This window comes from Peromyscus leucopus, chromosome 13, assembly GCF_004664715.2.
Source record: "Peromyscus leucopus breed LL Stock chromosome 13, UCI_PerLeu_2.1, whole genome shotgun sequence".
Taxonomy (NCBI): domain Eukaryota; kingdom Metazoa; phylum Chordata; class Mammalia; order Rodentia; family Cricetidae; genus Peromyscus; species Peromyscus leucopus.
In genome coordinates this window covers 21,107,763-21,121,379 of record NC_051074.1, presented here as the reverse complement: position 1 = coordinate 21,121,379, position 13,617 = coordinate 21,107,763, and the positions used below count along the sequence as shown (strand labels likewise).

Here is a 13,617-nt window from a genome sequence, read left to right as displayed (position 1 = left end):
AACTGTATCAATGTGGCATATGTTTAGCAGACTTTAGAGTATTTGTGTTTGTATCAAAACAAAGAATCAGGTTCTTGGGGACAGTAGACCCTGCATGTTTCAGATAGATCACTGCCATCCCTTGTCTATCTGTATCCAGACCCTTGGTAACCCCAGTGTTCATGGGGAAGTCTCACAGGAAGCATTTAAACAAAAGTACACTCATGGTACACTCTCCCTTCAGTCTCCACAAGTTGAGGTGGCTGTGTGAGTATTCGGGTTTCTAGTTTCTTGATTCATATCCCATTCTTAAAAGATCTATAGATCCTCCACCCTGTTTGTAATCATTTAGTCCACTAGTGGGACACATACAAATTTATGTATCACCACATCATCATTAAGTGAAGACACCATCCACCCTCGAGTCAGGAGACCTCCATTTCAGACCTCTTTCTGCCTGTCCCATTCTCTCTTTTCTTTTCTTTTCTTTCTTTCTTTCTTTCTTTTTTTTTTTTTTTTTGAGACAGGGTTTCTCTGTGTAGCTTTGTGCCTTTCCTGGAACTTGCTTTGTAGACCAGGCTGGCCTTGAACTCACAGAGATCCGCCTGCCTCTGCCTCCCGAGTGCTGTGCACGCCTTTAATCCCTGTCCCATTCTCAATGAGTCCCTTAGCACTGATGGACCAGTTCGCTGAACATTTAGAGGAAAAACATCATTTCTTTTCCATCTTTTCTCCCTTCCTTTTCCTCCCTCTAAATCTGTCCATGTAAACCTCTTCTCTCTTTCAAATCAGGACCTCTTTAATTATTGTTACATATGTGTGTGTCTATATACACATAAAACATTGTATATATATATATATATATATACATATATATGATATATTAGACATAAATACATCCTGCTCAGTCTGTATGATGTTACTTATAAGTTAATCAAATCGATTTCTCCTCCTTTCCTCTCCTTCCCTCCCCTCCCCCGCCTTTTTTTAAAATTTTGAGACAGAGTCTCACTATATAGCCTTGTCTAGCTTGGAGTTCACTATGTAGACCAGGCTGGCCTCGAACTCATAGAAATCTGCCCACCTCTGCCTCTACCCCACCTTTCCTAACCTAGTGTCCGAATGGGCTGCAAATACATCTATTGCAATCCACACTTGCTCCCTCGCTCTCTGTCCCCCCTTTCACAGCCTTGTTGTAAAGTTTAGCATCTATTGCCACTGTCATTTCCTAACTGGTCTCTTGGATATAAATCTTGCCCTCAATAATGTGTCACATGCGATATGCTGCCAGGATGACAACGTAAATGTGACTGCATCCCTCTTTGGCTTGGCAGTATTTACTAAGGAATGGCTGTCCATGACACAGGAGCCACAGCCAATGCTGTACAACTTCTATGGTATTGGAAAGCGAGCAGAGCAGAAATGGAAGATCCTGTTGGCTGGATTCACTGCCGTTAGCCACACAGCCAGCCAGAAGTGGCTGTGGGGACTGACAGGCGAGGAGGAATCAGTGGTGGTGTGCCTGAGAAACAGGCATTGCCCCTTGGGAATGGCTTTGGTCATCCCCAGTGGCTTCCCTGCTGACACAAGAATGAGCAAACTCCTGTAACACAGTGGAAGAACCGTTTCAGCAGACAGGATCAAGATCAGAATTTTCATGTAGCCATCTCTTTCAAACATATAGAAAAAAAAATCAAGCAGTGCAAGAGAAAAGAATTCTTTTAACTGTGTGTCCACAAGGGTGACATTAGCAATACCCCATACACAATGAAGACTAGACTAAGATTTCTAACCCTACTCTACTTTATCTGTTAATATATTCCTGTGTTTCTTTATGATATTCAACTAATTATTTAAAAGAGGCTACTTTCTACTAAAGGAATTAGTGATGTGTTTGCACGTAATTATGCATGCTTTTGGGGAATCCTCCTGTCACTGTCTCCCATCTTGTCAGGGGATCCCTGGGATTACAAGTGTATTTTGTATTGCATCCAGCTTTATGTGGATTTGGGGGATTAGAACTCAGGTACTCACCCTTGTGTGTGCAGTTCCTTTCCCATTAAGCCAGGTCCTTGGGCCCCTGTAAGAAGTATTTTTAAGAGTTATGGTCTTCTCTGAGGAATCAGGCTGGCACTTTTTTTTTTTAAAGCCCTTGTCATAGTATACATTTTCACTGGTTCTAAGGGAGTCTGCTTGTCCAGTTTTTTTTTTTTTTTACTTATCCCAGAATGAGAAGAGACCCATGAAATTAAGCATTTTAAGCTAAGGTAGTGGTGTTCACAGACGTTGACATCCTTTTTTAGCACAGTGGTTGTAAGTAGTTGAAGACTGTGACCCTGCCACTGTGATCATCAAGGACCTCTATGTGTCCTCAGTCTCAGCAAAGCCCACCCCTGCACCCCAATGGCATCTCTTCTTGTTGCCTCCCCACATACCTCTCAGGATCTTTTATCATCTGAATCTTCCTAACTCTGAAGAAAGATGAAGAGATAAAGGTAAAATGAAGTACAGAATGAAGATTCTGGACACATTTTTAAAAAATCCAGTATCCTAAGGTAAAAGATTATCTGTATTTTTCCCTGGTTCTGTGACTCACAGGACAAACTGAAGATGATTGTAATTAGTCTTCTCTGCAATGTTTTCTTTGGGACACAGGCTGCTGAGTTCCCCAGTGTTGAGACTGGGCATTCCTTAGTGCTTCTCTCAATCCAGGTCCACCAATTTTATGGCTTGTGCTGTCCCTGTAAGTTGCTGTGTGTGACCTTTGCTTGTTATCAGTTTTCAAAGCTGTATAGATTTTGATATAGGCAGTGTTTTCTGAAATATTTATGGCAAGGTTGGAATAACCGCTATGAATGCTAATAATTGGAGACGGTTTAGTTTCATTTTTCCAGAATGGCAACCCGCTCATTGAGAATGTAGTTTAGAGGAATAAAGAGAGCCCAGAACTCTTCCAAATGCTGATGCTCTCACTTCCTTACAGATATGTGTGGGTGTAAATGATTGTGAAGCCTGGATCAGTCTTTTTTGTTTATGCAATTAAGGGAAATGCACAATACCTACTGTACCTTGCTTGGTGCCTGTTTAGTGTCACAGCTTTGTGAATCAAGTTGCTGATAGCTGACCTTTTTCTGCATTTCAGTGAGCTTGAGAAGGAGGCAGTGGTCCCTTCAAATGTTCAGCCCCTTCCAGCTCAAGCTCTTCCCTGTGTGTGCATCGATTTTCAATTTTGACTTTTAACAAATTTCAGCTCACATGTATTGATGCATCTATTCTATCTTTGGCAGAAGCAGTTTTTGCTTATAGAAGGTGTAGCAGCCTGCAGCATTGATTGGAAATAGTGTATTTCTCGGGAGGCAGGACTTCTTTCTGCCTCAAGTGGCTGGCATGGAGATAGTTTTCAATCCATAGTTCAGTGAGCGTGCGCTAGTTTAGATACAGCTTTCCAGATGTAAAAGAGGACAGAAGAGAGAAAGGCCAAGGAGGCAGGCTGTCCTCAGGGGCAGGGTGGGATGGCGGAAGCTTCTGAACTCTGCCTTCCGTGGACCTTGACCCTCCTGTGGAGCATGTGTGGTGAGTGTGAGGCATGACTTGGAGATCACTAGACTTCTTTCCGAGACTCCAAGACTTTACAGAGAAAGTTAACAATCTTTTTACCTTTTAGCACTGGAGAAATAGTAATTCAATTCAGCTCAACACTCTAATCCAGTCCTTTCAAGCTGGTGATGACCCATGACTACCAGATTTTGCTATTTCTTTATTTACATAGACAACTAAATTAAGACCGAGCTGGGGGGAGTGATTGAAAGAGAATGCACCATTTGTTCAACAGCATACAACTTAAGTAGCAGAGCTAGAGTTCTGTGTATTCTTCCTGGCTCTGAAGTGCACGTTCGTACGTACTGTGTTAGGTGTATCGGTTGGGATTTGGTCTTGCCCGTGTTAGAGAAATCCAGCTACACTTGGGTGACAGATAGGGCTTCCGTTACTGCACAGGACAAAAATGTGTTGTGATGCAGATGCTTAGGTCCTCCTGATTCTTGTGCCGCCATCCCTAGCACGTGACCTCTGCTGTTACTATAAAGTGAAAGTTCACATTCTGGTAGTAGTATGTGTTCCAGGCAGGAGGGAGAGAATGGATGAAGGAGATGGATTTTTTTCCCCTTAAATATGCCATTTTTAAAAATTAACCGGAAGAATAATAACTTACCTTTTACCTTTCTAAATAATAATTAAGCTTTTGTGTTTTGTTTTGAAACAATCTCATCATATAGCCTGGACTGGCTCTGACCTTATATTCCTCCTGCCTCAGCCTGTCCCGTGGATGGGAGTACAGGTGTGTATCAGCACATCTGGCGATGTAATTTTGTTTCTATCTCATTGGCCAAATCAGCATCACATGGTGCTTTCAATGTTCAAGGACATAAAGAGTTAATTTGAAGTCAAATGTTCTGAGATATATTATCTTTAAGTTATAGCTCAGTACATTTTGATATAGATATGTCATTTTTGACAAATCTACTCATATATTCCATCCAAGATGCACAACATTCCATGTTGAGGGGACAATCTGTGCCAAGCATGTTGCTCTCTTGAGTGGAACTCCTGCTCTTTTAAGCAGGCAACAGTTGGCCCCGCCACAGTGAGGTTTAGTGTTGAAACACTTAAGAAATGACTTAGAAAAGGAAGACTCGCAAAACAAAGCAATGTACCTGAGAAGATAGTAGTTACAGTTAAGTATGCATTAAAGGGATGTACGCATGTCTCTCAGGCTTAGCTGTGTCTACAGTCCGTAAGGTTAAAAAGAAAGAGATCTGAAAAGTCTCAAATGGGCCTGAAGTTGTCAAATTTAAATCAAGTAGGATAATTGGTGTGAAAGTGCCTTTGAGATCTGGAAGACTCTATCCACGTACTTAGAATTGTCTTTGTCTCATAAAAGGCATCCCCTTTTGTATTTTTAGAACCTACTTTATTAACATATTTTAATTGTAGAAAATAGCAGGTTCCATTATGGGGTTTTCTTACAAGCACAGAATGTACTTTGATCATATCTACCATCCCACTCTCTCCCTCAACCCTTTGCAGGCTCCCATCCCTTCCCATAGAGGACCCGCTCTATGCTTTTCTACCTTTGTGTCTTTTTTGGGAATCTAGATTCTAAATAAGAGGAAAATATGGATATTTGTTTTTTTTTTTTTTTGAGCCCTGCTTAATTCACTTAACATGTTGAGTGTTTTCATAGGGAAAGGATAAAGAACAGACCTAGCCTTAATGACCAGAATAGCACAGTAGTGAAATTCAAACATACTTGTTAAATACCCTGGATGTTAAATTTACAACCACCTTAAGCCAAGGCTCTAAGCAGCTATATAGGCCATCAGTTGTACAGTTGCTATCTCTTAATTCTCTTTCAACCTACTTCTATTTCAGTTGGGTGAACTGAATACAAGGGCACGAAGTGTAAAATTTCTTGAAAACCTCATTCCATATGAACATTAATGGATAATGACTTTCATTATAAATTCCCACTTATATGGCATTAAAAAAACCTAACCTATGATCTTATTCATTTTTGTGAAATACACATTTTCTTTCGAGATAGGCCACTTTTCAAAAAATAAAGTAATGCTGAGATTTTGGAACATTTACCTAGATAAGTTTGTCCTTTGTTCTATAAGTTTGGAAAGAAAACATTCTTCCATTGACCCCTTGAATCAGTCGCAAGAAAGAGAAGTCAGAAACTCTTGTAAGGACCTGAGGGCTCTCTGGAGAACTGCAGCCTTTGAATGCTGCATCCCGCAGGACCTGTGAACAGATGGGAAGGATGCACAGTGCTTATTAAGCCAGCCTTGTCAGCCCAGCATCTTAAATTCATACATCCTTCCAATGTCACTGTGTTTGTAGACTTTTATTATGATTCACACCAATCAAAATCTTTTAATATAGAAAAGAAACATATCTGATAATCCAAACCTTCATTCCCTTTGGCTTCAATGCTTTCTCATTAAAATTGGTTATGATTACTTTTTATTAAGGTCTTTCTTATTTGTTCACAATCCAGGTTGGATTCAACACTGGCTTTGCTGGTCCTGGGGGAAGCTGCTAAGTTGAACATGGCCTGCTTGAAAACGCTGATGGATCTAATGAACGATTTCCTCTCTAGCAGCTTTTTTATTCAGAACCAGGTAACACCTTGCAGTTTAGATGTGAAAAAGACCCGACTGGAAACATGCTTTATTGTGGTGGTATTGTGTTCCCCAAAATATTGTGTACCTTAATAAACTTATCTGGGGTCAGAGAACAGAAAAGCCACTAGTTAGGCAGTGATAGCACACGCCTTTAATCCTAGCATTCCAGAGGCAGAAATCCATCAGGGATTTCTGTGAGTTCAAGGCCACATTGGAAACAGCCAGGCATGGTGACTCATGCCTTTAATCCCAGGAAGCAAGCCTTTAATCCTAGGGAGTGATGGTAGAAAGCAGAAAGGTATATAAGGCGTGAGGATCAGAAACTAGCAGCATTTGGCTGGTTAAGCATGTGGCTGGTTAAGCATTTAGCTGGTTAAGCTTTCAGGCTTTGAAGCAGCACAGTTCAGCTGGAATTCATTCTGGATGAGGACACAGGCGGTAGGGCCTCCTGGGTCCCTCCACCAGCAGTGATGGAATGTGGTCCCAAGATTGCTGGCATGAGGTAGGTATCTATAGCATCTGTGCTTTCGTGATGGCAACAGCGGTGTCTTACCCAGAACACAGTGCTTTCACAGCATTCTTTCCCATTCTCTGGCTCTTACATTCCTTCCGAACACTTTTCTACAATGTTTGCTGGGCCTTCAAGAGGGTAATAGAGATGCACATCCTGTTTAGGGCTCAGCACTCAACTCTCACCTATTCTCACCATTTGACCAGGTATGAAACTCCGTATGAACTGCTGTCCAGACTTAAAACAAACCTCTCTGCCTGTCTCAGTCAGTGTTCTGTTCTGTGACCACAGCAACTCTCACACAGGAAAGCATTTCATGAGGGCTGGTTTACAGTTGAGAGGTGTAGTCCATTGTCATCACGGCAGGGAGCATGGTGGTGGGCAGGCAGGCATGGTGCTGGAGAGGTAGCTAAGAGTCCTACATGTGGATCCATAGGCAGCAGGAAGAGAGAGCCACTGGGCCTGGTTTGAGCTTCTGAAGCCTCAAAGCCCACACCCAGAGACACACTTCCTCCAACAAGGCCACACCTACACCAAGGAGGCCACACCTCCTAATCCTTTTAAGTAGTGCCACTCACTCCCTGATGGCTAAGCATTCACATATATGAGCCTACAGGGGCCATTCTTACTCAAACCACCACTCTGTCCAAGGTTAAGAGCAACATAGTACTAGTCTATGAGTTTAAACGTGAAAATTTAGAAGGCCCCTTTCTCCATGCTCATTTAATAAAAATCACAAGTGTATTTCCACTTAAGGTCTGTGATCACCACAGCCATAGACTTTAGACCGTATTTACAGTGTCGGGCATGTATCTGGTTCTGTGGACTAGACCTCAAGTGAAATCACGGAGTGTCTGGTTACCCATCAAAGAGTCCTGCTGCTATTGTACCAGTGAGCTTGTCTTCCTCGGAGATTGGGATTGTAGCTTTCAGCGTCTACAGCTGGGGGATGCTGTTGAGTTTTGTCTCCCAGCAGTCTGCATAGGACATTCTGGAACCAGGAACACTAGCCTTCATGGAGGGAGCCTCTAGTTCCTTGCACTCCGGCTTGATTTCCCTGCACCCTATAACCAAAGTGCGTGGTATCATCAACAGTAGGATTTTTTTTGCATCTGGAGCTGTCATTCTTAGAAATGAAATTTTAACTGTATTTTTCACTGTTTCTTTGAAATAAATTGGTTAGTAAAATACTATGATCTCTCTCTCTTTCTGCCCACCCTTCCACATCCCCTGTGTGTGTGTGGTGTTTGTGGGTGTCTGCGCTTGTGTATGTGTGTCTGTAGACCAGTGTCTGTAGACCAGAGGTCAATGTTAGGTGTGTTTGTCTATCACTCTCTGTCTTATGTTTTGAGATGGTCTCTTATTCAACCTGGTGCTCACAGAATGGGTAAACTGATTGACTAGTGAGTCCCTGGGATGTTGTTTTCCTGTCACAATACTAAGATTCCAGGCATGTGTTGCTGCCTGTGGGTGTTTTATGTGGGTGCTAGGGATCTGAATTCAGGTCCTCAGGTTCTCACAGCAAGCATTTATGCACTGAGTTACCTCTCCTCTAGCTGCCTCATTTCTTTTTCTGTGGACTTCCCTATGAGCCTGTTCCTTTGAACAGGTTCTTGGGACACATTCTTAAATTCTGTCCCAAAAGTTGTAATAGTTTTGTATTTCTATGAATATGAAAGTTACACAACTAGAGAAGATTATTTTCCAACATAATATGGAGAGTAATATTTCTTTTAATTTATTATTTGAGAACTTCATGCACGTAAATAGTCTATTTTGATCAAATCCGTCTCCTTCTCCCGTACCACTTTCTTCTGCTGTTCCCTCCCAACTTCATATAGTCTTTCCTTTTTTTAGCCTGCTGAGAACACTTAATGCTGCCAGTATATGGATGGGTATAAGGACAACCACTTGGGCAACCTACCAGGCATTGATTACTAAAGAAATTGAATGCTTGTTGCTTAACATATATATTAGTTACTTAAATTTCTGAACTAATTTTTTTATAAAACATACCCATCCCAAACTAAGTTTTAATGAGTACATTTTGAAAATTTTATTTTGTTTTATAACAATTGCATGACATTTGAATACATTTTTTTTGTTAAAACCATACTACACATGTGGTTTCTGACAGAATATACTCTGATTGTATATTACTCATTGTGCTTCTCATGCATTTCTAATGCATACCTTTGAATTTTTTGTTTCAGGAAGAAAATTATAATGCATGTGACCTTTCCTGGGCCTCACAGGTTATCTTCACATACACAACAATTATTTCCGAAGTGTGCTTATACGCAGCTACCTCTTCTCTGAGGAAAACAGCTTTGATTGGGTTCTGTGACTGTACAAGTCTACAGAAGGAGGTTGTGCTCATGGACAAGTCAGAAGAACCCCCAGAATTAGAGGGAACAAGCATTTTAAGTCTTTTGAAATATTTCTCTTCCAAGATCTCTGTCAATTGTAAGTAACCTGCTTTTCATTTTAGTGAATAATACTTTCTCAATGCCCCCATGTTCTATGTATAATAACAACTTTTCACAAAATGCTTACATCTAAATATGAAAAATAGCTTTCAATTCAGCAAGACTTCCTAGGGACAGTATTTTATAAAATGGATTTTTATAAATCAATAATTATAAGACAGATGATACGTAAAATAAGCTCAGTAGTTTTCTGGTTTCAATGATGTGATTTGCAAAGTTGAGATGACTGAGGTGACTGTGGGATGTGTCTGCACTGCGGGTTCCTCTCCACTCTGCTCCTCCCTGAGGAGTTTTCTTTATTCCTGTGAGTAGCTCTTTTTTCTCTCTTTCTCTCCTGCTCTTTTTCTATCAAGAAACTTCTCTTCAATTGCTGTATCATCATCATCATCATCATCATCATCATCATCATCATCATCAGTTACTATCACTATTATATTTTGCTATGGGGTTTCAGTTGGCCAGAAATTAACCATTTTCCTTCCTCATCTTCTCACTGCTGGGGTTCAGGCTTGTGCCCACACACTCAACTTATACTCACTTTTACTCATTGTACTTCTCATTGTGGATTATTTTTCATCTTTGACTCTGTACCTGCCTTGAATGCCAAATCTAAAAATAATCCTAGTACTATGATTCTTGAGACTAGCAGAATCACTGATAGTATTTTTAGAAGAGGGACCCTAATTTGAGAAGACCTTTCAGACTGATTGAACCTCACAAGTATACTGAGAGTTGTTGCAGGTCATTGTTTTAGTCTGTTGTTGGTGTGACACTTTCCTCTATGTCTGAGTCTGGAGAACCACCTCTCAGTTACATATCTTTCCTCAAAACCATAATTTACTGGTGCAGTATGAGCTGTGTTTAATGTAATTTGGGATAGTGAGATTTCAGTGGCAGATTTTAAGATTTCCCTCTTAAAACATAGCTGATATAATTTTTATATTATTGAAAATAGATTTTTCATACAATATATTCTGATTATGGTTTCTGTTCCCCAATTCCTCCATGATCCTCCCCATGTTGCCTCCTGTTTTAAACTCATTTTCAGTATACCTTGCATTAACTAACAAATTGGATTGTATCATTTCTGCGTCAATATGCTCCACTTTTTCTCATTTTTTTCAAAATTATTTTTGTTACAAGTGTCTGTTTAAAACAGGTCTTTATTCTTTAGTACACAATTATATTTCTCCAGTGTTTGTAATATTGATGAAGTTTAGAGGTTACTAGCCATGCATCTTGGCATTCACATTTCTAATTAGTCTTCGCCTGTAGCAGCTCAATATGTGTTATTTTAATCTTCCAGGAGCAAAGGATCCAACAGATTGTAGGCTTTGATTCTTGTCTTGTGTAACTTGGTATGTCTGATCTCCTTGGCAGTGAGTCCAGACATAGTGTCTCCAAGGGGAGGACCTGTCCTCACAGATGCCTCTTAGCCACCCTATGCATGGGACCTTCTTAAAATTGATCACCCCCCCTCCTCTGCAGCCTAAGTTTTCCCAGACATTTGCTAATTCATCGAGGTAATTTGTTCCTTGTTAACAGTTTCTTACATTTTAGATGCTCTCAGTTTTCTAGGAAATTTCTGTTGATGCAGAATCTGGCTGAGTCCTTGGAGGAGGCACTGTGTCTCTGCTACCATCTACCATGTGCTGTTCGTTCTCAGGCAAACATCCCCCCAAGACTGTCCCTTTCCCCCACAGCAGCGCCATTAGCAGACCTACCGGGCGCCTTCTCGACACCTGTGTGCATTTCTTTACCCCGTAGCAATGCCACTCCTGAAGACAGTTCTGTGAATGCACCTTTGCCAAGCACAGCTGCCTGTACCATTTTCTTTACATTCTTATAAAACCCAACTGCGCACACTTGTTTCTGTTTGGTGTGGATTTAATATCAAAGGAAAAGTATGATATCCCCCAAATTCCAAATTCTGTTTTTTTTTTGTGTCAGTTTTCTCAAACACAGATACTTGTAAAAGAAGCAATAGTTTTATTAATATTGGTGCCCCTCCATGGCTGTTTGCCATTGGATAAGTCTTCTGGGGACGTCTGAATCCCATTGCCCCAGCCTTCAGGCAATGCTGTGGATTGAAGAGACAGGGCTGCAGATGACTGAGCATCACTGTTTTATTCTTCAAATGAATCATGGTAGAGGCCGGGCAGCAGTAGTCCCTAACAGATTGGGTTCTAGAAGATGCTCTTGGTATGTTCACATGTGATGTGGAGACAATGGATAACTTTTTCCTCATTGACACCATGATCACTCTTGAATTTTGCAATGAAATACTTAAGCAGAATTTTTTTCAGTGCCTTTGCACAATGGACAAGAAGACATTGTTAGCAGTGGACGCCTTTATAAAGACTTGGTTCTAGAGGAAGAAAATAGATATATCAAAAGCACTCTGTAAAAATATCAGCATATGTTCTACAATAAAACATTTATATGCAATAAATGATATGTCATTTAATATTCTGCATATTTTAGAACAGTCAGTGATGAATAATCTTTGTAGTTTCTTTATGAAATAATTGAGTTAATTTGGTTACTTAATGACATTTGGCTAAATACACATCAAGACTGTGTTTTACAATTTTTACTTCTCCCTATCAAAACAAGAGAATGCTTTACTCTGAACATAGGATGTTGGCCCCCCAGTTCTCATGTTTCTATGGAGTGTATGGCTTCCTGTGTTAGTAGCTATCATGAAATTCTATTGCTTGATAAGTGAATTGCTCACTTATCAAATTTTATTTTCAAAATAAATATTCAAGTTAATTTTATGAGCTATGTAAAGCACAGTATTCAAGGAAACTTACAAAGTTTTGTAAACATAAACCTACTATAATCCTGTGCACAAATATTAGTGCAAGAATGAACCATATATTTTCACAAACAAAAATAAAAACATGTGCATATCTGCATCTGTACATGCATAGTTACTTTTTCTGTAGTTTGAATATTATGTATATGATAGATGTTCAGTTCTATTTATATAATTTTGGAAATTTTAAGTACTTTTCATCATGCAGACATACACGTAAAATAATTTCAAAGTATCATTGAATATTCAAACCCAACCTTTTATATTTATAATTAGAATATGCTCAGTAGGGAATTACAGACGGTACACAGTCACATTCTACTGCAAAGTATGAAGTACATTAAAGATTAAATAATGGCTGTACAGTTTGGCAAACACTAAAAACTAACAAAACAAACCTTGCAAGGTACAGAGCAGATAGATGACCTGTTAATGGAATCCTAGTATCCTGCTCTATCCAAGCAACACAAAGATCATTCTTATGGGAATATTGCTAATAAAAATGTTTCAATGACGTGACTATTTCACAACAGATTCCCTGGTAGTCTGCTCTGGTATTTCTGCCCCTTCTGTGATGTTCTCTAAGTTACAGATAGAGGAGTTGTGATGTAGCTGGGCTCACCATGGTAAGCTGATCACATCATTGCTTCTAGTTGTGGTTTTCTCTCATGGTTACCATTTGATGTATAGAGAAACTTGTTTGCTGAAGGGTGGTAGCTATGCTTATATGTGGATATAGGGATAAGACTTAGGATATACAAAGGAATCATGCTGATCTAGCAAAGTGGTGATAGTAGATTCTTTTCTAAGGCCTAGGACCTCACTAGCCTTGGGAAGATGGCTTGGTTTCCAGCATGAGGCATGGTTTCCCTCCTGTTGACAGGGCCTTAAGTACAATTAGACAGCTGTTGGTTACCACCACCATGTGAGTGCCGCTGCTGCACCTTTACAGATATCTTGCTATGCTGGTCATTGTTGGGACCATAGAAACTGCAGCTTGTAGATGTAACTGTCTTATTAAATAAGAAACACAGAGACAATTGCAGAGTTAAAAGCCCAAGATGTCAGAGCAATAGCTAAGAGCTAAAAACCCTTTCTTACCCTACAGCCGCTGCTGTCCTTCCTCTCAGCAAGAGGCCTACTTCCTGTGTGTCTGTCCTTTTATTGACTTTCTGTTCTGCCTTCTCATTGGTTGTAAACCCAACCACATGACCTCCTCATCACTGCCTGTCTATACAGACCTCCAGGTCATCTATGGTTGGTATTGAGATTAAAGGCGTGTGTCTCCATGCTGGCTGTATCCTTGAACACACAGAGATCTGCCTGTCATTGTAATCAGAATTAAGGGCGTGTGCTACCACTGCCAGACTTCTGCTATGGCTTGCTATTAGCTCTGACCCCCAGGCAACTTTATCTATTAACATACAAATAAAATCACATTTCAGTACAAATAAAATATCACCATAGCAGCTTGGTAGGACTATCAGTTGCTTTCCTCTTTTGGCAAATTGCATAATATTTTCTGGTACCATGGAAAGTAGACTGGAGGAAGGTAACTGTCAGGTTAGATCCAGCTCAAATAATCCGAGTCCTGTGTCTGAAGCGTGCTGTGTCTTTAGCAGTGAGGTG

General features: G+C 40.3%; 1 protein-coding gene across 2 annotated transcripts in view; it reads left to right on the top strand.

The window, feature by feature from the left end:
- Window positions 1–13,617, top strand: part of Tmem232 (transmembrane protein 232) — a 270,950-nt gene that overhangs the window by 76,891 nt on the left and 180,442 nt on the right. For both annotated transcript variants that reach the window (XM_037210170.1, XM_037210169.1), the window contains exons 9-10: window positions 6,041–6,164; window positions 8,892–9,144. In XM_037210170.1, the coding sequence (XP_037066065.1) occupies window positions 6,041–6,164; window positions 8,892–9,144 (377 nt within the window). The remainder of the gene's footprint in view (window positions 1–6,040; window positions 6,165–8,891; window positions 9,145–13,617) is intronic.